The sequence below is a fragment of the Ochotona princeps genome, chromosome 16 (genome assembly GCF_030435755.1).
Source record: "Ochotona princeps isolate mOchPri1 chromosome 16, mOchPri1.hap1, whole genome shotgun sequence".
In the NCBI taxonomy this organism is placed as follows: Eukaryota; Metazoa; Chordata; class Mammalia; order Lagomorpha; family Ochotonidae; genus Ochotona; species Ochotona princeps.
The window spans coordinates 10889377-10913657 of record NC_080847.1 but is presented as its reverse complement, the minus strand read 5'-3'; the positions used below and the strand labels follow the sequence as shown (position 1 = coordinate 10913657).

At 45.5% G+C, this 24281-nt stretch overlaps 1 protein-coding gene across 1 annotated transcript; it reads left to right on the top strand.

Moving 5' to 3' along the window:
* Window positions 1-3042: 3042 nt before the first annotated feature.
* LOC101518865 (IST1 homolog) lies at window positions 3043-21401 on the top strand. The gene is made up of 8 exons (XM_058674830.1): window positions 3043-3156; window positions 6652-6832; window positions 9136-9223; window positions 10233-10316; window positions 12826-12936; window positions 16375-16557; window positions 19952-19997; window positions 21211-21401. Exons 1-8 carry the CDS (start codon window positions 3069-3071, stop codon window positions 21399-21401), a joined length of 972 nt encoding a protein of 323 aa, XP_058530813.1. The 5' UTR covers window positions 3043-3068.
* The last annotated feature ends 2880 nt before the right edge of the window (window positions 21402-24281 follow it).

Genomic DNA, 24281 nt, shown 5'->3' with positions numbered 1-24281 from the left:
ATTGTTTAAATTTTTATGAGAATATTATTTTAAACATTTAAAGATGAGCAAGACACAAACACAAAATAGATTTCAGCCTCTAAGAAATCCTTAGACCTCAGTGTTTATATTTTGCAGAAGGATACACTCAAAGCATTAATAAGATGATCCAATACTACCCCAGGCACACAGTGCAAGTGAGTAAAACAGTGAGGCCATTGCAGTCATCGCAATGAGCAAAGGCCCTGACTTCACAAACATTAGTCATGACAGTCACTTTCCTCTCGGTGTACCCAACAAGCAAGTCTGGTGGTACGTCAGTGGATCTGTGATAGCATAAACTGGCATATTCATTTGTTGCTTAGCTCATTAAACTGACATTGGAACAACCAAGATAGAAGCAATCAGCTATTCCACATATGTTGGAATAGCCGGTTTTTCCTGAGTCAAATTACACAGGAAGCTGTTTTGTTTTGTACAAAGTTGAAAGAGCAGACACAGGTAGATGCAAGCCGAGAATGTTCTTTTGGCTGCTGGCCTTTCCCATAATGACGTGAGGCCAAGGGCAAGGCGTGACTGTCTAAAAATTCAGGATGTTCTAATTGGTGGAACACAGATGATTTCCTGGTTTGGTGTTGCAGGTTCGAAAGGGTGGATCCAATCTCCTCAGTATCCTGTTCCGGAACTGTTTCCTTCAAGCAATCCTCATTTCGTTGATTGTACACCGTGACGGTAGGAAGCCCCCTAGTCCCAGACTGACAGAAATATTCGTAAGAAGTCAAAATATAGCTGGTTACCAAATTTCTCTAAACATGTTCGTTAGTCTATGGAATCCAGCTCTCTTATGACTGTCTTTAGCATATAGTAGGTGCTTTCAATTTCTCTTGTCTGAAAGTTGTTGGTTTGCTTTAACTGGGTTTTTCAATTTTCACTGAACTTTAAGAATGTGTGGTAAAGCAGGATTTTTCAAACTATTTGAGACACTCAAGGACTAAGAAGTTAAACTTATTCTTCCTCGCCCACCTTCTCCTCTCTCTCTAGATTTTCCACTGAACACCACGGTGGCGTGGAGATACAGTTCTTGTTATGAGCTACTGTGTTTGAAGGAAATAAACAGTGACGGAACCCTGCCACACTGGTTCTTCTCCCTCAACAGGCAAGAGTTTCAAACTAGCTCTCTGTCTTGCCTAATCCTTCCTTAGAGATTTTTCTAGACCTGTAGGATGTTCAGGGGCAAATACAGACAACCACCAAGATTCCTTGATATGAGACATTAAACCAGAAACAAGAGCTGTTACGTCCTAACAGGAGAAGTAGCCAGCTTTGTCCCTACTGCCACATCTTCCTGCTTGTGTGCTTCAGCATGTGAAGGAGCCCTTTGGGGAGGGGAATGTTATCTTTGGGTGCCGATGATGACAGAAGCAACCGATCTCAGGCACACATTGCAGATATAGAAATATTTGGTGAGGTTAGCTCTCTCTGGAAATGTGAAGGTGGCTGGTGTTAGATTATTATCCAACAGATTCTAAATGTTCAAATGTAGAAGTATGAAATTTTCAAACTGGTCTGAACTTAAAGTGATTCAAGGTCAACTTCTCTGAATGGTTCCATTTCCTCATTTCCACACACTTTTCCTGATAAATGACATTGCCAGATTCCAAGGGAAATTTCCCTTTCAAATTGTCTTTTTTTTTTTTTTTTTAAGTTTAAAGGGAGTTCCTACAGCTTCTCTGTAAGTGACCAATAGGACCCTGTCCCGCAGGGAAGGGAATCTCCCTCCCACGACTACTTCCTCAGATACTTGCCAGAAACTTTCATTTTTTGTCAGAAACTTCCTGCAGAAGTCTCAGAGGCTGCAGTAAAACACAGACAATTAGAATAAGCCCAGTCCTGATTAGCACTGCAAGAGTCATATCCGGAGAACTGATCCACAGGGTGGTCAGTGCAATCAGGCCATTATTGAGTTGCCGGGAGCTCCTTGCAACAGACATGGTTGGGTTTTTTGTTGTTGTTCTATAATTTTCATTTTTATCTTTATTTAAAGGCAGAAAAATAAAAGATCTTCAACTTACTAGTTCTCTTCTAAATGCCCACAAAACCAGGTCTGGGCCGGATTAGAAACAGAAGCCGGGGTCAGTCAATGTCTACCCTGGGAGTAGCAGGGGCTTGAACCTGCTGCTGTCCAGGGTGCACATAAACAAATAGCTGCATCAGAAGCAGAGGAATCAGGCTGGCATGTGTGTGTGTGTTTTAATTCTTAGTTAAAAAAATTTTTAATTGGAAAGTCAAATATATAGAGAGGAGGACAGACAGAGAGGAAAATCTTCTGTTCGTTGATTCGCTCCCCAAATGGCAGTAACAGCTGGGACTGAGACAATCCAAGCCAGGAGTGTCTTCTGGGTCTCCCACACGGGTGCAGGGTCTCAAGGTTCATGGGCCATCCTTGATTGCTTTCCCAGGCCACAAGCAGGGAGCAGGATGGGAAGTGGGGCTACCGAGATTAGAACTGGTGCCCTTATGGGTTCTCAGCATGTGCAAGGTGAGGATTTCCGTTGCTAGACTACTGCACCGGGTGTATAATTCTTAATTTTTAAAAGACGTATTAATTATTCTTGTTTGAAAGGCAGATTTACAGAGAGAAGTAGAGGCAGAGATAAAGATCTTCCATGCACTGGTTCATTCCCCGAGTAGTCGCAACGGCCAGAGCTGAGCTGATCCAAAGTCAGGAGCCAAAAACTTCTGGGTTTCTCAAAAGGATGCAGAGTCCCAAGGACTTGTGCCATCCTCTTCTGCCTTTCAAGGCCACAAGCAGGGAGCTCAGTCAGGAAGTGAACCAGCCAGGACATGAACCAGCACCTATGTGGGATGCCAGCGTTTGCAAGTAGATCAGCACACTATGCCACCACACCATCCTTAACTGCTGGCCAGATGTCCACCCTGACATTGGACTTGTTGAATTGATAAAGTGAGTGTGGAGGAACTGAAGCCTCTTTTCTCTTTCTTTTTTTATTTTATTTTATTTTTTTTTTTAGCCTCTTTTCTCCTTCTTTGGGCAGCTGGTTGCTCAAGGCGATTTGTGAGCTGCTGTAATGTTCGGTTCTGCCTTCAAAGCTGATCGCCTTCGGGTTAACTTGCAACTGGTTATCAACCGCCTGAAACTCTTGGAGAAAAAGAAAAGTGAGTAAATACTGCAGGCAGCAATCAGGGTACCAATGCTGAGTCTCTTTTGGGCTGTCTCAGCAATCTGAGGATGTAAAGAAATGTTTCTGAGTTGTAGGAATGTGGTCATGATATTCATGGTGATAGAACCATTTCAGAGCTTTGGAAAGACTTCTGTATCTTGCCTGCATCAGTGTCAACATCCCGGTTGTGATACCATGCCAACACTTTCATAAGACGTTGCCTTTGGCAAAAGCCGTGTAGAGGTACTAAGCATCTCTCAGTCTGATGTCTAGATTTGTAGATTACACGGGAATATACAGTTATCTAAAAACAGAAATCTTAGAGTTTTTTTTTTTTTAATTCTTGAAAGGTTTAACATGTAAAACTATGTCCAGATTCCTGGACTTCTGTCTTCCCCCAAGAGATTTATTCTAGTCATTCTTTATAAACGTAGCTATTAAGTTGGAGCCGATGGGGAAACTTCTTCTGGAGGAGTTTAGTCACCTTTTTTCCAGACACAAAAAAATGCTGTTCCTTGTAACCCTCGACAGCTCAGGCAGTGTTGACGGCCGTGAACCGGGGAGTTCTACTGACAAGGGTTGTTTTCTTTCTTTAAGCCTAACTGATTTTCTGTCACCTTTGCCCTTTCCTCACGGCAGTGGTTCATATGAGCTGTTAATCTGTTAATGAACTGAAGGACTGATGATCTCTGAGTGTAAGAAAAGCTCAGTTGAGGGCTGATTATTCCTACTGGTGCAAGCATAAATTAGAGTGGGTGAGGGTTGTTTGGGCTTAGCCACAGCATCAGATGGCAGAAGCTGGCACTAGGGGCTAATTCTGTCAAGCCAAACCACAGAACCACCCAAAGAGTGCATAAACCAGGATTGAGAGAGACCCGGGAGGGAAATAGTGGGTTCACCCCTCTTGGGTTACTACTCCCACGGGAGGGCATGAAAACTAGGATGGGGGCTGGGGTGGCTAGACAGAGAGGCACTCAACAACATCTGTGAGGGCTGGATAGTTGAGCTGGTTAGATGGAACTAAGCTTTAATACCCACTGATAAGTAAGAGAGCCAAATGGGGTGTGGGACAGACTGGACTAGTCTGCTACATATACTGGCAAACCAGGGTGGGGGCAGGCCTGGTGGGGGTTATTGTGGGTCGCTCTGATGAGGCTGTAGCTCCCACCGGTTGATGTGAGGGCCAAGTACGTGCTGGGCAGAACCAGGCTGGACTGCAACACCCATTGGTTCCACTGGAAGTTGGGGTTGAAAACAGAACCAATCCAGCAATTGCAACCATCAGCTGATTGGGCTGATGGACTGTGCCGGGCCCTGTGATTGCTAGAACATACAAAAATCTGGTCTGGGAACACCTCAGAGTTGCTTTGGGGATCTCCCCAATCGAAATGCTGGACTCAGAACCCTAGCCAAGAAAAGACAGAAGAAAGAACAAGTCAATCCACCACCTCAGCTATATGTTGGCAGCGAAATACTGGGCAAATGAAGACTCTATCAATCAGTGGATTCTTCAACGACCTCACCAAGCTGGGAGTGGCGAAAATGGCAGCGATTCATAACTGGTGAACTATTAAAAACACTTGAACAAGGATCTCAGATCATGCCCCACATCCGGGACTTGGGAAGGGTGGGAAACTGGGTGGGGCTTCTCCCTCAATATCCCCCTTCACCTCAGATACAAGAAGGAAACAATATGGACATAATAGTCTTACCCACTTCCCTATAGCCCCTGAACCTTTTTACCGTAATTAACTATGTAAAGATTGTCAACAACATAATAAAAAAATAAATTAAAAAAAAAAAGAAAAGCTTAGTTGAAATGAAGTATTGCACAAAAATGCAGTTCTGGGGTGGAGTTTGGCATGTTGATCAGGTTGCCAACGGGCACACCAGCGTCTGCATTGCAGCACCAGGGCAAGTGTGGGCTTTTCTGTTTCTGATCCAACTTCCTGCTAGTTCATCCTTGGAGGCAGCAGATGATGACTCAGGTACTCAGGTTCTTGCCAAGGAAACACAGAGGAAGCTCTGGGCTTGGCTTTTGTCTCGTCTCTTAACTATCTGTCGTGGACATCTGGGGAGCAAACCAGCAGACGGAAAACTTCTCAATCATGATGACTTTCCTATTCTGTAAGCATAACATAAAAAGCATAAGATATATAATCTAAGGTTTTGGTTTTGAATACCAATTCAACCAAGGACAAGCCATTTAACTCCTCACAGTCTCAATTTTCTCAGTTGTGAAATATAACTCAAGCAGGTGGTACTACAATGTTTATTTTTATTGAAAAGACACTCTCCTAGTGCCTGTAATGGCTAGAGCTTAGCCACTTCTTCCAGGTCTCCCACACGGGTGCAGGGTGCCAAGGCTTTGGGCCATCCTTGACTGCTTTCCCAGACCACATTCAGGGAGCCAGATGGGAAGTGGGGTACCTGGGATATGAACTGGCACCCATACGGGATCCCGGTGCATGCAAGGCAAGAACTTTAGCCATTAGGCTACCACATTGGGCCCTGAGATTGGTTCTTAATCTTGTAACAGGTGCCAGCATTCCCAGGGAGGGATTGTTACAACACCAACTACTGGGCTCCCCTTCCTGAGTTCTTCAGATACAGTGTTTCTGGGATAAGAAAGTGCATTTTTAAAAAGATATATTGGGCCTGGCATGGTGGCCTAGTGGCTAAAGTGCTCGCCTTGAATGCACCGGGATCCCATATGGGTGCCGGTTCTAATCCAGGCAGCTCCACTGCCCATCCAGCTCCCTGCTTGTGGCCTGGGAAAGCAGTTGAGGACGGCGCAAGGCTTTGGGACCCTGCACCCGCGTGGGAGACCTGGAAGAGGTTCCTGGTTCCCTGCATCGGATTGGCGCACACTGGCCCATTGCGGCTCACTTGGGGAGTGAGACATCAAATGGAAGATCTTCCTCTCTGTCTCTCCTCCTCTCTGTATACCCGGCTTTCCAATAATAATAAAATCTTTAAAAAAAAAAAGATATATTAATTTTACCTAAGAAAGAGTTACAGAAAGAGCTTCCATCTTCTGGTTCACACCCTCAGCGGCTACCATGGCCACACCTGGGCTGGTTTGAAGCCAGGAGTCAAAACTAGATCTACCACATGGGTGCAGGGACCCAAACCCCTGGTGCCAGTCTCTGCTGCTTTCTCAGGACGTTAGTAGGACACTGAATCAGAAGCTGAGCAGCCAGGACATGAATGGGCACCTGCATGGGTGCCAGTGCTGCAGGCGGAAGGTTAATCTGATACACCACTGTGTAACCCCAAGGGATGTATTTTTAACGAAGTCCTGGGAGATGTTAACATTATTGTTCTGGGGACAGGACTTTGAGACCCACTGACCTAACACAAAACACATAGCATTGTGTACATTTTAAGTGTGCATATTTGTTTGAATAAAAACATTGCTTCACACTATTGTGTAACTTGCTTTAACTCTTTGGGACGCTCGTGTTTGTCTTTGGGCTTTGTGCTATAGCCGAGCAGTCACAGAAAGCAAGGAAGGAGATCGCGGACTACCTGGCTGCGGGGAAGGATGAGCGAGCCCGCATCCGCGTGGAGCACATCATCCGGGAGGACTACCTGGTGGAGGCCATGGAGATCCTGGAGCTGTACTGCGACCTGCTGCTGGCCCGGTTTAGCTTAATCCATGTCACCAAGTGAGTGTTTTAATTATATCTTCCTGTCTACTGAGGGTGGAGTGTGCATTAACTTGTTGGTACCCACTAAAAAACTTTGCACTGACTTTATTTTTTTAGAAGATTTATTTTTTTATTTTTTTATTACAAAGTCAGATGTACAGAGAGGAAGAGAGACAGAGAGAAAGATCTTCCGTCTGATGATTCACTCCCCAAGTGAGTGCAATGGCCGGTGCTGTGCTAATCCGAAGCCAGGAGCCAGGAACCTCCCCCGGGTCTCCCACACGGGTTCAGGGTCCCAAGGCATTGGGCCGTCCTTGACTGCTTTCCCAGCCACAAGCAGGGAGCTGGATGGGAAATGGAGCTGCCAGGATTAGAACCGGCGCACATATGGGATCCTGGTGCGTTCAAGGCAAGGACTTTAGCCGCTAGGCCACGGCGCTAGGCCCATCACTGACTTTAAAGAGCTTTTTATTTATTTATTTATTTATTTTTATTGGGAAGTCAGATTTACAGAGAAGAGACAGAGAAGATCCTCCATCCACTGGGTCACTCCCTAAGTGGCCCCAATGGCCACAGCTGATCTTATCCAAAGCCAGGTCTCCCACATGGGTACAGGGTCCCAAGGTTTTGGACTGTCTTCTATTGCTTTGCCAGGCCACAAGTAGGGAGTTGAAAGGGAAGTGGAGCAGCTGGGATTAGAATTGGTGCCCATATGGGATCCTGGCGCATGCAAGGCGAGGACTTTAGCCACTAGGCTACTGAGCTGGGCCTTTATTTTATTGCAGAGACAGTTCCCAAGCACTGGGCTCCCCTTCCTCAGTTGCTGGGCATGTCCATGACTGGGCAGAAAGTGGAACTGGAGATTGGGGCCCAACCACGGTCTTCCATGTTGCATGAACCATCATGCTGCCTCCCGGAGTCTGTTTTAGTAGGAAACGGGGTGAACCCAGCACTCTGATGAAGTGTCCTGGCATCCTACTAGGCATCTTAGCTACTAGGTTAGATGTCTGCTTCGGTTCCAAGAGTCACACTCTGGTGGGATTTTTTTCTTCTTTAGATCCAATGTGTTCTGTAACTTCTGAAAAGAAATTCTTCTACTTTCTCGAAGTCTGTAATTTCCTCTTTGCAGCTTCCAAGATTCCCAAACAGAAAAGAGCTCTCTGTGACTGACACTAGTCTGAAGGCTCTGGAAGTAAGACTCAAAGTCATTTCTTTTCTGAACACATGCACCTGCAATGGGATAAGAAATAAGCCTTTTAGGAGCAGGTTTTGGCTCAGTGCTGAAGCCACTGTTTGGGATGCCTGCATCCTGCCACTGGAGCACTTGGGTTCACATCCTGACATGTCTCTCTAATCCACCTTCCTGCTGATGCACAGTTTGGAATGCAGCAGATGATGGTCCAAGGATGTAGGTCCCTGCCACCTGCTGTGACATCCCTGGCTCTGCCCCAGCTGTTGCTGGCATTTGGGGTGGGGAAAGAAGAAGAAGGTAGATCTCGCTCTTTCAAATGGATGAAATGAATGCATTAGATATTATTATTTTTTGAAGCTTTTGTGGTGTGGTTACTTACAGTGCACAGATTCCACAAATGACCTGCCTGTTGAAAAGGGGCCTCCCGTGTCCTTTACACATGAGTATCTTGGGAGAGATCTCGATCTTGTTCTAGGTTCCCACTGTACCCTTCCGGGACTCACTACCCTGAAAACTGTGGACTCCAGCACCTGATGGTCCCTAAAGGCCCCGAGGGCACTTGAACAGAAATGGTCTCCATAACAGATTCCAAACATTCCCCTCTAAGACAGCTTCTAAGCATTTTTTTTCCTCGAAAGTTGTAAAAACAAGGCAAAAGTCAAATATTATCAGACAGATTGTAAAAATTGGACATGTGAGATCTTGCAGCAACTCTATCACACCCTTTGCCCCTGCCAGCAGGTGTATTTGCTGAGGGGCAAAGCCATGAAATTCTCTCCTACTCTGCAGACAAGGAGAGTGGTGTCTTTCCTTTCGAATTATGTGTATACAATCACACATAAATATCTATATACATACACATGTATAAATTAGTATACATGCATACATATGTATCCACATATATATTCACATATAGGTTAACACACCATTTTAGGTTTTTTTAACGTATTATATTTTGTTTTATGGTATAGTTCCATAGGTTCTGGGGTTGCCTGTGCCCTTCCCCAACCATTTTAGTTTGTAAAAACCTTTATTTAACATTTAGCATTGTCCCTGTTCTGCCTTTGAAATAAGAAAAAGAAAAAACAAACCATGAAGCCTTTATCTCATAATTCTGTGCTTTCCTCAGGCAACTAGATCCTGGTCTGGCTGAATCCGTGTCTTCACTGATCTGGGCAACTCCTCGACTGCAGTCAGAAGTGCCTGAGTTGAAAATAGTAAGTTTGGGGGCCCATTGCAATGGCTCAATTAGCTAATCCTCCCCTTGTGAGTGCTGGGATCCCATTTGGGTACCAGTTTGTTTCCTAGCTGCTTCACTTCCTGTCCAGCTCTCTGCTTGTGGCCTGGGAGAGCAGAAGAGGATGACCCAAAGCCTTGGGACCCTGCACCCATGTGGGGGTGGGGATCTGGAGGAAGCTCCTGGCTCCTGGCTTTGGGATTGGCTCAACTGATGCTGTAGGTGGAAGATCTGTCTCTCAGTCTCTCATTCTCCCTGTTTTTGAGTTTTTGCTTTCTTTATTTGGGCTTTTGTTTTTTGTTTCTGTGAAGGTGCAGTGACAAGCAGATATATGCCAATCACTGGTTTGCTTCTCACATTGGCTGCAAAAAGCAAGGCTGGACCAGGCCTCAGCCACAGGCCAGGAAGTCCATCCTGGCTTCCCACGTGGGTGGCAGGGACCCAAGGACTCGGGCCATCCATGGCTGATCTCATCAGCACAGCAGGAAGCTGGATTGGAAGTGGGATAGATAGAACTGTGATGTGGGATGCGAGTGTCACAAGTAGTGAGCTGATCAATTGCAACACAAAGCCAGTCCCAAGTTTCCCCAGTGTCAACGCTCTGAGGGGAAGGTTGCTTCACTGGAATTGTGGGTTGCTTGAGCTATCCTTTCTTCTCTAAAAGGGAAACCAAATAAGCGCTTCTTTTGTTCATCTTTAAATCAAGAAGAAATCATCCTTAAGTAAGACGAAACAAAACTTACAATTGGATTTCTTTGAGAGAAGTTTCACAACTTCAAAGTATATAGAATGAGAAGCCTTATGTTTCCCATGTCTTGTACTGTAAGACTAAGTAAAGCACTTATAGCTGTTTAAGTTTTGACCCTAAAAGAACTCAATTCCAGTCAAGTGGCAAACGCTAGTTTTTGTTCTTTCAGCCATTTTTCTTATGCAAATGTGACACAACTTGATGACTTTTGCTTCTCTGTCTCGGGGGTGGTTTGCTGCAGGTTTCTGATCAGCTGTGTGCAAAGTACAGTCAAGACTACGGGCAGCTGTGTCGAACCAATGAGATCGGAACTGTCAGTGCTCAGGTAACGCCAATGATAGAGACACACGGTCTTCTGATCCTACAAGTCTGAGAAAAGCTGAGCACTCTAGGACACGTAAATAATTTTGTGAAGACTGAGAAGTGGGGTTAGAAATAAAGTCTGCATTGGAAGCAATGCAACATGCCTAAAGTTCTCAGACTAGGGAATGAAAAAGTTGGAGGCCAGAAAACTGAGCTGATTTCTTTCCAAGGAAGGTTAGTAATACAAATGAAGCTAACATGTGGACAGTGCAGCTTGTGATCTGTCACATTAGGATTGCTCAGATGTAGTGAGAACTGACATGCCATGGGACTCAGAGATCTGCCCACAGCACTTGTCTCAGGCCTTGGATAGTCTTATTTCTCTGCGTCTCCACCTTGTGTCAGTTCACTAAATATTTTTAATATCAAGGGCTGGCAAAATGGCTCAGTGGCTAAATTATCACCTTGCATACTCCAGTGGGTGTCTCAGCTGCTCCACTTCTCATCCAGCTCCCTGCTTGTGGGCTGGGAAGGTAATAGAGGATGGCCCAAAGCCTTGGGAGCCTGCACCCATGTGGGAGACCCAGAAGAAACTCCTGGCTCCTGGCTTTGGATAGGCTCAGCTGCAGCCATTGAGGCCACTTAGGAAGTGAACCAGTAGATGGAAGACCTTTCTCTCTGTATCTCTTTCTCTCTCTGTAAATCTGTTTTTCAAAAAAAAAATCTTTTAAAAAAATTTTGGGGCCTGGCATGGTAGCCTAGTGGCTGAAGTCCTCATCTTGCATGAGCCAGGATCCCAAAGTCTTGGGACCCTGCACACATGTGGGGAAAGAGAGAAAACTCCTAGCTCCTGACTTTGGATCAACTCAGCTCCTCAGCTCTGACTGTTGTGGCCACTTGGAGAGTGAACCAGCAGACAGAAGATTTTCCTCACTACCTCTCCTTCTCTCTGTATGTCTGCCTTTCCAATAAAAATAAATAAATCTTTTTAAAAGATCTATTTTGTGGGTACAGGTCACAAGGCTTTGGGCCATCCTCAGTAGCTTTCCTAGGATGGGAAGCAGGGCCTTTGGGATTAGAGCTGGCACCCATATTATGGGATCTCAGTGCATACAAGGCGAGGACTTTAGCTGCTTGACTATCACACCGGGCCCCAAACGAATAAATCTTTAAAAACATATATTCTGAATAGCACTCCTGACATAATTCAATACTATCACAAAATCTGAATTCTTTTTCTTAGTTTTTTTTCTTTTTTTTTAAAGATTTATTTATTTTATTACAAAGTCAGATATACAGAGAGGAGGAGAGAAAGAGAGGAAGATCTTCCATTCGATGATTCACTCCCCAAGTGAGCCGCAACGGCCGGTGCGCGCCGATCCGAAGCTGGGAGCCAGGAACCTCTTCTGGGTCTCCCATGCGGGTGCAGGGTCCCAATGCATTGGGCCGTCCTCGACTGCTTTCCCAGGCCACAAGCAGGGAGCTGGATGGGCAGTGGAGCTGCCGGGACTAGAACCGGCGTCCATATGGGATCCCAGCACGTGGAAGGCGAGGACTTTAGCTGCTAGGCCACGCCGCTGGGCCCTAAATCTGAATTCTTCATTCAAGATACATTTATATTGGTTTTCTATGTGTTTTGCAGTTGTTAAACTAGGATAGAGTGGTGTTATGATACAGTTACAAGAATGGCACTGGTTATGAATTATACACTTCAAAATGTTGTGAGCAGTATGGTGGTATACTAGCCTAATTATCTGCCTGTCACACTGACCTCCCATATGGGTACCAGTTCTAGTTCCAGCTGCTCCACTTTCCATCCAGCTTCTTGCTAATGTCCTGGGAAAGCAGTCAAGGATGGCCCAAGGCCTTGAGATCCTGCAACCATGTGGGAGATCCAGAAGAAGCTCTTATCTCCCAGGTTTGGACCAACTTAGCCCAGCTCTGGCCATTGTAGACATCTGGGGAATGAATTAGCAAATGGAAGCTCTCTCTCTCCCTCCCTCCCTCCTTTTTTTCTCTGTAACTCTCTCATTCTTCTTTTTTTTTTTTTTAAGATTTATTTATTTTTATTGGAAAGTCAGATTTGGGCCCAGTGCTGTGGCCTAGCGATTAAAGTCCTCACCTTGAGGGCACTGGGATCCCATATGGGCGCTGGTTCTAATCCTGGCAGGTCCACTTCCCATCCAGCTCCATGCTTGTGGCCTGGGAAAGCAGCTGAGGACGGCCCAAAGCTTTGGGACCCTGCACGCATGTGGGAGACCTGGAGTAGGCTCCAGGTTCCTGGTTTCGGATCAGCATAACTCTGGCTGTTGTGGTCACTTGGGGAGTGAATCATCAGATGGAAGATCTTCCTCTCTGTTTTCCTCCTCTCTGTATATCTGATTTTCCAAAAAAAAAAAAAAATCTTAAAAAAGGGTAAGTGTTGTAGAGAACAGAGAATAGGGAAAAAGAAGAGTAATAATTCAGAGTTGGAAGACTACTCACACTTGTTTCTTGTTTTCTTCTGCCATCCTTTATTCTTTGTTTCGCAGCTGATGTGTAAGTTAAATCTGAATACCCTACCCCAGGTTCTGGTGGAAGAGTACCTGACAGAAATCGCGGGGAACTACAATGTGCCCTTCAAACCTAAGGCGGTCTTTGTGGTGAGTACTTGCTGGAGGGCAGATCCAACTCACAGTTGACAATTTTATCATACACTGGAAACATTTTTTTTTTCTGCTTAGGGGACGTGATTTCCACAAAAACTTTGCAAGTGTTGTAAAGCAGGTGAATTGGGACTTTGTGCCCATATACTCTTCCTAACAGATGGGTCCAAGTTGACAATAGAGTAGAAAAGCAAAATAAAACTGCCTAAAATGTGATGTACACAGGTGTGTAAAACATTTTCAGTTCTTAAGATCTCACCTTTGCTCTGGGGATTTTGATAAAGAGATGCTAGACTCAAGGCTGTGAGGTGCAGGTCACAAAGACTACATGTTAGTCTTGGTTAGGCCTTAGAGCTCATCAGGGAAACCAGCCTAGGCAGAACTCAGCTTCCCCATTTTTTTTAATTTATTTATTTTATTACAAAGTCAGATATGCAGAGAGGAGGAGAATCAGACAGGAAGATCTTCCATCCGATGATTCACTCCCCAAGTGAGCCGCATCCAATCCGAAGCCGGGAACCTGGAACCTCTTCCTGGTCTCCCATGCGGGTGCAGGGTCCCAATGGATTGGGCCGTCCTCAACTGCTTTCCCAGGCCACAAGCAGGGAGCTGGATGGGCAGTGGAGCTGCCGGGATTAGAACCGGCGCCCATATGGGATCCCGGGGTGTATTCAAGGTGAGGACTTTAGCCCCTAGGCCACGCCGCTGGGCCCAGCTCCCCCATTTATTAACCTAGAGGCTTCACACAGGTCTCAAAGGTGCCACTACCTGGAGTGTCAGAGCGGGATACTGACAAGTCCTCTCTCCTATGCTTGCCGAGATCATTAAGTGATCTAATGCCTAGAAGAAACATAAGTGTGAGTTAGGCACAAGGAAAATGTTATGAACATTTTCTTTTATCATCATCATTATTATCGTGGGAGTGGATTAAACCACCAGGAGGTTGTCACAGGCTAAGGGCAAGAGGGATGTCTCCTGCAAGCCTTTCACGTGGGAAGGCAAGTTGTCTTAGGGATTGGAAATTTTCAACTCTTTTTTTTTTCTATCTCTCTCCTAATGAGTTGCATACCATGTTTAGAAAATGACACATTGCGAAAAATTTAAGGCCATGAAAAAATAAAAGACGCATAAAATGCCACCTGAGGGTTCAGTCCTTGGCCCTGTGTAGTCTTCTGTATTCTCCAATTACCTTCATTCACACTCATAGATTTTCGACAGGTTGATGATCCCTAACCATAATGATTGGGACCAGAAGTGTTGCTTCCTGATTTATGTATAGTTTTCAAATTTTGGGATATTTGCATATGCATAATGAGGAATCTTGAGGCTGAAATCAATCATTACTTATTTATTTAGTTTTAAATATTGGTTTAGCTTTTTTGTTTTGTTTTGTTTTGTTTATTTTTGTAGGAAAGGCAGGCGCGAAGGAGATACTGGTTCCCTTCCCCAAGTGGACTCAACAGCCAGAGCTGGGCCAATCCAAAGCCAGGAACCAAGAACTTCCAGGTCTCCCACATGGCTGCAGGGTCCCAATGCTTTGGGCCTTCCTCACTGCTTTCCCAGGCCACAAGCAGATAGCTGGATGGGAAGTGAAGCAGCCAAGACACAAACTAGTGCCCATATGGGATCCTGGCACATGCAAGGCGAGGACCCAACCACTAGGCCATTACTCTGGGCCCAGGAATAGTTATTTTTAAGAAATTATAGAGAGGGAGGAAAAGGGAAAGACACAGAGAGAAGAGGGAGAGAGAGATATTCCATTCATTGGTCTACATCTCAAATACTTGCTAACACCAGGGCTGGGCCAGGTCGAAGTCCAGAGTCTGGAACTCCTTCCTGGTTTCCCACAGGGGTGGCAGAAGTCCAAGTACTTAGGCCATTGTCTACTGCATCACAGGTACATTAGCTCAAATACTTGGAAGCAGGATAACTGGAGCTTGAACTGACACTTCAATATGGGATGCTGGCGTACCAAGTGGCTTCTTAACTTGCCATGTTACAACGCCAGCCCCTTCCCTTACACCTTTTTTTTTTTTTTTTACAGATTTATTTGTTTTTATTGGAAAGTCAGATATACAGAGAAAAAGATCTATATCTGCTGGTTCACTCCCCAAGTGACCACAATAGCCAGAGCTGAGCTGATCCAAAGGTAGGAGCTAGGAGCATCTTCCAGGTCTTCATGCAAGTGCAGGGTCCCAAGACTTTGGGCCGTCCTTGACTGCTTTCCTAGGCCACAGGCTGAATGGGAAGTGGAACACCTGGGAATGAACTGGCACCCGTATAGGATGCCAGCATTGCCAGGTGGAGATTTAATCAATTCAGTCATCATGCCAGGCCTTATCTGGGGATTCTTAAAAATGCTTGTGAATGGGCCCGGCGCCATGACCTAGTGGCTAAAGTCCTCTCCTTGAATGAGCCAGGATCCCATATGGGCGCCAGTTCTAATCCCAGCAGCTCCACTTCCCATCCAGCTCCCTACTTGTGGCTTGCACCCGTGTGGGAGACTTGGAGGAAGTTCCTGGCTCCGGATCGGCACAGCCCTGGCCATTGCGCTCACTATCTCTCCTCCTCTCTGTATATCTGATTTTTAGTAAAAATAAATAAATCTTTAAAAAAAATGCTCGTGAATAATGGAACTGAGAGCAAAATAAACATAATTATAACACTAATATATTGGATCTTTGAAAACTTATATGTATGAATTTCAAAAATTTGCACCAAATTAAACTCATCCGTTTAAAAGATTATTTCTTTGAGAGGCAGAAGAGAGAGAGTTTCCCTTTGTTGGTTTATTTCCCAAATGCCTGCATTATCAGAACTGGGCTGGGAGTGGCCTGGGACTGAAGTTAAGTGATGGCGATTCAACCAGGGTCTCCCACAGGGTAGGCAAGACTCCCCTTTGAGCCCTCGCCACTGCCTCCCAGGTGCCACGTTAGTAGGAAGCTAGAGTCAGGAGCAAGAGCTGGGTGTTCAACTCCTCTTCTGTGTTAACTGGTGTCTATATCACTAGGCTAAGTAACTACTCCATAAACATATCATGTAAGGGAACTTGTTGAAGTGCCCTCATAGTAGGTAATCAATAGATTTTATCAAAAGAGCAATGTACAACAGAGTTCTCCATTGCTAAACTTTACTCAGCTTTCTTGTTGATGTATCTCTGTATATTTATGCATTGCTCTTAAGCAATGGTACAGCACAGCAGCTGACTTCCTGGCCACTTAAAATCATTGAAAGAGATACGAGGGCAGAGGCCTCGTGCTAGAAAACCAGAAGTCCACTTTTGATCATCACTGATGACACATTATCAACTTCCTGAGGCAGGAACCCGTGCCTCTTTGCCCATCACTTCTCCCCAGCGCACCTAAGAGTGGTTGGTGTATGGTAAGCATCGGGTAAAACTGGTAAGTCAAGGCAATTCTTAATCCCTTGCCTCAGGCTGAAGCCCCAGCAGACCTGCTTGGAACTGGATGCACTGAGGACCCTGGGAAACATGTCCTGGGAGGAGGCCGTGGGTTTGCAGAAGGAGCTGATGATCCACTTGAAGGCTCGCCAGTGTCTGCACCAGGGCCCTTGCCTGGACCACCTGCTGATTTCCCATCTTTTTCTCCTGAAAGACAGGTAAGTATGGATAGGAAAATCTAATCCAGATCGGTAGTACAGGCAGTGCCAGAATATAAATATTTTTAATTTTTATTTTTCTAAGATTTATTTTTATTGGAACGTCAGATATACAGAGGAGGGGGAACTTCCATCTGCTGATTCACTCTCCAAGCGGTCGCAACGACCGGAGCTGTGCTGATTTGAAGCCAGGAGCCCAGAGCCTCTTCCAGATCTCCCCCGTGGGTGCAGCTCCCCAAGGCTTTGGGCTGTCTTCAACTGCTTTCCCAGGCCGCAAGCAGGGAGCTGGATGGGAAGCGGGGCCACAGGGATTAGAACCAGTGGTGTAGCAGTTAAGCTGCTGCTTGTAGGACTGGCATCACGTTTGGGTTCTAGTCCTGGCTGCCCCACTTCCCATCCAGCTCCCTGGAAAAGCAGTGAGGATGACGCAAGATCTTGGGCCCTGTACCCTCGTGCAGGAGCTCTTGCCTCCTGACTGCAGCCTGGCCCAATCCTGGCTGTTGCAGCCATTTTGGAAGTGAATTAACAACAGAAAGACCTCTGATTCTCCCTCTCTCTATTACTCTGCCTTTGGAATAAATAAAATAAAAATAAAATACAGCTTTTAAAAAAATTTTAAAGAACAATAGGCACAATAATCTATTATTATTTCCTCATCATAAAGACAAATGCTCTTATTTTTTCTGACCCTAAAGCTCTTTTTTTAAAGATTTTTTTTTAGAGTTATTTATTTTTATTGGAAAGGAAGATTTTACAGGGAAAGTGAGATAGAGGGAGAAAGTCTTTCATCTGCTGGTTCATTCCCCAAACGGCCACAATGGCTATAGCTGAGCCAGTCCGAAGCCAGGTCTCCCACATGGGTTCAGGGGCCCAATGACTTGAGCCATAGCAGGGAGCTGGATCAGAAATGGAGAACTCAGGGCATGAACTGGTGTCCATATGCGATGCCAGCGCAGAAGGTGGAGGCTCTGTTCTACTAAATCATATGGCCAAACCCTTCTGAAACTACACAAACTACCTCTGATTTCCTTTTTGAAATTATTTAAGGAGCTTGGTACAGTGGCTCAGTTGGCTATCCCTTCCCCTTCAAGCACCCAGGATCCTGGTTCATGTCCTGGCTGCTCCACTTCCCCTTGAGCTCCCTGGTTAAAGCCTGGGAAAGCAGCAGAGGAGGTTGACTGTGTCCCAACAGAAGAGTTTCCCAAGCTCCTCCATCAGAACCTCTCCCTATGCCAGATCTTGCTGGTACTGGTGGGTCCATGGGCCAGCCCTCCTTACTGGCCTTCAATCCATTCCAGTTCTTACTGTTGTATGTTTCAGCCCAGCCAAGGCTTGTCCATACCCAGACACTACTCACACATGGCTCAGTAAGGGCAAAGACCCAGCCTAGTCCATCCTACATCTACCCAGGTTCTCCAGAACACCAGATGGTGCTGGCGTCTAGCCTGGTTAGGTGCGTCCAGCCCCAGTCCACACTTGTGCCAAGGGAGATTGCAGCCATATCCAGACCAGAATGCAGCCCCCACTCTGGCCCCCACACTCTCCCGTGGGAACCCCAACCCAGCAAGGGTGCACTCTCACAGCTCCGCAGTTGAGCCTATTCCCAGCCCTAGATTATACGTATGCCAGTGGTTGCTCTGACCCAGTTGGCCTAGCTCCTCACCTGTTTCAGCCCTTGCCTTTGATGCTGTGGCCTAGTGTCCCTGGCTTATGCAGAGCAGTTGGTGTAAGAGCCTGGTTCAGCATAACCTGTGCTCCATCCTGATTTCTGTTCTTCCTTGTGAGTTGAGGTTTGCTTAGCCCCACCCGGTCTGCCCCCTTCCAGTTGCAGGTCAGCCCACCCCACATCTTATTTTAGGATGCATTTTTAGGTGCTGCTGCCTTGACCTGCCCAGACTGTTGTCTGTTCCTTTACCCGTAAGTGATGGCAGGTTCCATGGTCACACCTAGCTCAGCCCATCACCACCCCAGCTCGCGAGCTAACCTGCGGGACTTGTATTTCCACAAGGTTGGGCCCACACTTCACCCAGAGAATCCACCCCTGGACCTGGTTCTCTCATGTGCTGGTTAGTATCTTGACCTTGCCAAGTGTGACCTATCCACTGTTCCACCACCCAGTCAAGTACTGGTACCTAGCCCTGCCAGACAGGCCTCCATCCATAGCTTTCATGTGGATAGATGTGTGGCAGTCAGTGATGCTCTATAATAACAGCCCATCTTAGGATTCTCATTTGGGCTGGTGAATCAATCTGACCCAAATAGAACTTATGGACTCTCCCCTCTAAACCACCATGTCTCAGACCCCACGGTTGCCATACAGTTCTGGGACCCTGTTGCTGGGAATCACCCAGAATTTATCTCTCACCTACACTTACACTGGCCTTATTCATGTGTGTCCCTAGGCAGCAATGACATATCCTAAAAACTCCAGAGCTTGCTACTGGGTGGCCAGCAGGCAAAGCCTAGCATCCAATAGGCACTGGAACTTTGGCCTGAGTCCCCAGCATTGTGTCCGGCTTGGCTGGGGCACCCCCGCCAGTCACCACACTGCAGGGAGCTGCTTTTGTATGGCATATCATCTTAAACTGCCTCCTCTATCACTGGTGTCCATCTGAGCACCGTTTCCTGTCCTCACTGCTCTGCTTCCAACCCAACTCCCTGTTAATGCAATTGGGGAATTACTGGATAGTCCAACGACCTCAGCTCCTTCACCCACATGGAGGACCTGAATGAAGTTCCTGGTTCTTTGGTTTGACTTGGTACAACCCTGGCTCTTACAGCCATTTGGATAATGAATCAGTGGATGGAAGATCAGCCTTTCCTTGTCCCTCCCTCTCTCTCTATAACTCTGTCCTTCAGATAAATATATCTTTTTAAAAAGTGTGTTTATTTGAAATGCAGACACACAGAGAGATCTATCTCCCATATGTTAGTTCACTCCCATATGCATACCAGTTCATATCCTGGCATCCCTGCTTCCCATCCAGCTCCCTGCTTGAGGCCTGGGAAAGCAGTTGAGGATGGCCCAAAGCTTTGGGACACAAGCACCCATGTGGGAGACCTGAAGGAGGCTCCTGGCTCCTGGCTTCAGATAGGCACAGCTCTGGCTGACGTGGCCACTTGTGGAGTGAATCAGCGGATAGAAGATCCTCCTTTCTGTCTCTCCTCCTCTCTGTACATATGACTTTCCAATAACAATAAATAAATATTAAAAAAAGAAAAAGACTAATTCAAAAACCATATAAAGTTTATCCCAAGAAGAAGGAAGCGTGACTGTAACAGAACCAGCTTAATTTTCAGGTAATTTTAAGAAATATTTCTTTGAGGCTTGTTATGTGAAAAATGTGCAATGGGAACTTGGCCAATTACTGTCAGGAATCTTTTTTGCTTGCAGAATAATGGGTGCAAGAGGAATGATTTCCTCCCTTCACTACCTCCTCGTAAGTATAGAGGATGCTGCTGGACTTGGGGGTTGCTTCATGTTCATTAAAGGTATCTGTATTGTTGTAAGACCATGCCTCATTGCACAGGGGCCATAATAATCTTCTACGTATTGCTCCATTTTTAGTATATGTGATTGTGAAATGAACAGAGGACCATGACTCAATGAATAATAGATGTGTATTTGATCTACTAGGGGGTATGGTGTGTTCTTTTACAGTAGCTAGAAGTTTTTTAATACACATGTGGATAATATTTTGAAATTCATGATATAGTTCAGCAGGGATGAGCTTACTAATAATGTTCAGGAGATTCCAAAACTTGGAAATTCAACGTTGATAGGAAAATAAAGCTACTCCAATTAAAAACCTCAGTACTATGAAGCTGGTTTAATGCAAATAGACCAAGTTCCTGTGCTAAGGTCTCTAATGTGAATTAGGCCTGGGAATCTGTTTTGTTTGTTTGTTTGTTTTGCAGATTTATTTATTTTTATTGATAAGGCAAATTTACAGAGAGGAGGAGAGACAGAGAGGAAGATCTTCCATCCACTGGTTCACTCCCCAAGAGGCTGCAACAGTCGAAGCAGAACCGATCCAAAGCCAGGAGCTAGCAGTTTCTTCCTGGTCTCCCACTTGGGTGCAAGGTCCCAAGCTTTGGACCATTTTCCACTGCTTTCCCAGACCATAATAGGGAATGGAAGATGAGCAGCCATTATATGGATCAGTGGCATTCATATGGGATCCTTGCGGTTGCAAGGTGAGGATTTAGCCACTGAGCCGTAGTACAGGGCCCAGGCCAGGATTTCTTAGTTTGGAGTCCACCAAAATACAGTTTAGTGTTAGGCAAAATTTATTTGTATTTGTAGGGAATTATTTTGCTGTTTTCACCAGATTGCAAAGATGAGTTTAACCAAACAAGCTATAAAACTACCACCACACTCCATCATCCTGATGCAAGTTTTGAAAAACTGTGCCTTTTAAAAAAGTCTAGATTTGCCCTTGAAGATTGCGAACAAATAATAACTAGCACCACCGCTTGTGTGATGGCAGCAATGTGCAGTCTTCTGGGCGTGGCATGGGTTGCAGTCTCAAAAACCGAAAATGAAACAAAACAAAACAAAACAAAACACCTGAAAGTGGTCTACTTTCTTTCAGGCTGGGGTTTCTTTGGAAAGTTTTCATGACTTTGATTTATGTTTGCTGAAATTAATAGGTCCAGGATGCAAACCTCAAACTTCTCCTAAGCCAGGATTACGAGGCCAGATTGGTTTCGAGAAGTTTATGCTGCCGGAATTACCTGGTGGGAAACCTCCAGCGAGCCTGTCCTTGGACCCCTGTGATACTGAAGAGGTTGACTTTGAAGATCTTCACCGAAGACTTGAAATGCTGAAGAGAACAGCTTAATTCCTTTGTCCTGCCCTGACAGCATTTGCCTGGGAATCAGGGCTCCTGGACATGAATTTTAGCATGAACCCCGTGTGTGGACCTGAAGGTTTCTCATTTACAGTTCCTCCCATTTCTTATATTGTATGGCTCTCTGGCTACCGTAATACAGTGTATGTATTTATGCAGACACATATAATTATCCTATCCCTAAATTTTCTTTAATTTTTAGATGATTCTTGACCTATAGAATTTTAATAATTATAGCTAGTAAAATTTCATTTTTGCCTGTATCCTTATTTCTCTTTTGATTGTCTCTTTTTCCAGGGAGGCAGAATGGTGTGAATTTAAGCCTTACCGCTCTTCTAATCAGCTGTAATTTTTGGCATATAATACCTCTTGTTAAATGTGTTTGAGGGAATCAAGGATTAAAAAGAATAACTGTGTTGCAAAAAAAAAAAAATAGTGCTGGGGAGAACATTACTGAGCAGTGGGTTAAGGGATCACTTGAAATATCCATCCCACATGCAAATACCTGGGATTTAATTCTTCGTCAACTGCCGCTCCAGCCCCCTGCACTGTGCTTAAAAAGTAGCAGATAATGGCCCAAGTACCTGGGTCCCTGACACCCATGTGGGAAATCTGAATGGAGTTGTGGCTCCTAAATTTGGCCTGGGCAAGCCCTGACTGTTAGAATCATTTGAAGAATGAACCAGCAGATGAAAGATCTCCCTCCAGTAAATGAGTTAATGTATCATATAAAAATGAGCACCTTGTGTATAATGGAAACGTAGCAGAAATAAGTGTGTTCATAGGTAGAAATAGAGAGAAGTATGTCCCCACATATGAATACAAGGATGGACTCACTGTGAAATGGCAGATAATCTCCTGCATTGCTGGGAGATACTTCAATGGCAGTAAAATGGACTTCTGAGGGTAAGACTGGAGGGGAGGACAGTGGGGAGGGGAGGGATCACAGGCAGTGGGAGGGAAGAATCCAGTGCCTGTTAAACTGTGTCATAAAAAAAACGAAAAAAAATGAGCATCTTGGACCTGGCACAATAACCAAGCGCTAAATTCTGCTTCTTGAAAGCGCCAGGATCCCGTATGGACTCCAGCTCTAATCCTGGCTGCTCCACTTCCCATCCAGATCCCTGCTTCTGACCTGGGAAAGCAGTTACCGTGGCCAAAGCCTTGGAACCCTGCACCCATGTGGGAGACCCGAAGAGGCTCCTGGCTCCTGGCTTCAGATAAGCTCAGCTCCTGCCATCATGGCCACTTGGCAGAGTGAATCAGCAGACAGAAGATCTTCCTCTCTATCTGTTCCCCTCTCTGTATAGCTTAGTTTCCAATAAAAAAAAAAATTTAAAATGTACATCTTAAGCCATGAATGCATACAGAATGAGCGAGAAGAGATTCCAGGAAAACAGTCAACTCCTGTGTGCCACTCCTTGGTTGTGATCTTCCTTTTCCCCAGTTGTAGCCTGGGCACAGAAGGAGCAGAAGGAATTATGTGCACCGTGCCTTTTGGCTCTCGATAGCTTCTGTTATTTGCTGTGTTAAATGAACTAAATAAAGATCCTTCACACTACAAAGGAAAGGCCAAGAAGACAAGGTGGCCAGGTAAATTCCTTTTTTGGTTTCTTCTTTTATTGGAAAGGTAGATCAGATTTACAGATAGAAGGAGAGACAGAGAGAAAGATCATCCATCCACTGGTTCACTCCCCAAGTGTCCACAACAGTTGGAGTTGAAATGATTCAAAGCTAGGAGCCAGGAGCTTCTTTTGGGTCTCCCACACAAGTGCAGGGTCCCACTAATTTGTGCAATCCCCTACTGCTTTCCCAAGCTATAAGGAGGGAACTGGATGGGAAGTAGAGCAGCTGGGACTCAAACCGGAGCCCCTATGGGATCCTGGTGCTTACAAGGGTACGATTTAGCCACTGTGCCATCATACTGGGCCCCTGGTATTTCTCTTTTTAACAGCTTTTTTCTTTGCAAGATATATTTATTTGAAAGGTGTGTGTGTGTGCGTGTGTGTGTGTGAGAGAGAGAGAGAGGGGAGAGACTATCTTCCATCAACTCAACCAAATAAATCATTTAAAAAATTAGTTTGGTCTTGAATGTTTCATTCTAGAATTGCTTCTTCCTCATGGAAAGAAAATCCATCCAAACAATTCAGGGTTATAGAGCAGGTCTTCATTTCCGAGACGAGGGGCCACATGCAAAGCAAGCTGGCTGCTTCTCCCAAGCACCTGCTGGACTCCTAGGTTGTCCTTCAGCGCCTGTGAAACATTCGGTGGAGAAGCCAATTGACACTCCCTGAGCTGGTCACTGGGGACCCACACGTCTTAGACTTGCTAGATTCATTACTCTTTTTAAAAGATTGGTTTATTTTTATTGGAAAGGCAGATTTACAGAGAGAGGAAGATACAGAGGGAAAGATCTGCTATCTGCTGGTTCACTCCCCCTGGTTCACTCCAGCCACAGTGGCTGAAGCTGAGCCAATCTGAAGCCAGGTGCCAGAAAACTTCTTCCTGGTCGGCCACACAGTTGCAGGGTCCCAAGGCCTTGGGCCATCCTCCACTGCTTTCCTAGGCCAAAAACAGGGAACTGGAAGTGATGTGGAGCAGCCGTGTGGGATCCTGGCATGTGCAAAGCAAGGATTTAGCCATTGGGCCATAGCACCGGGCCTGTCAGATTCATTTTAAAGCAACTTGTAGAGCTGAGTTGAAAGAAACTGACCATGGAATCTTCTGGGCAAATGATGGCACCCATATGAAGGAACTAAAAGTACTTGTGTAGAAAACAGTGCAAAGCATTGCATCTTTTTCTGTTTCTCTCCATTTTGTCTTTTCTCATGGGACAGTGTCACCGTATCCTCAGCTTAGGGCTTGAGCTGA

Bases quoted from the DNA above. Each gene is read 5' to 3' on its own strand.
- LOC101518865 (XM_058674830.1), top strand. From the start codon at position 3,069: ATGTTCGGTTCTGCCTTCAAAGCTGATCGCCTTCGGGTTAACTTGCAA. The intron at 9,224-10,232 runs GTAAGTTTGGGG...GGTTTGCTGCAG, and splicing joins AAGTGCCTGAGTTGAAAATA to GTTTCTGATCAGCTGTGTGC. The intron at 12,937-16,374 runs GTGAGTACTTGC...CCCTTGCCTCAG, and splicing joins AACCTAAGGCGGTCTTTGTG to GCTGAAGCCCCAGCAGACCT.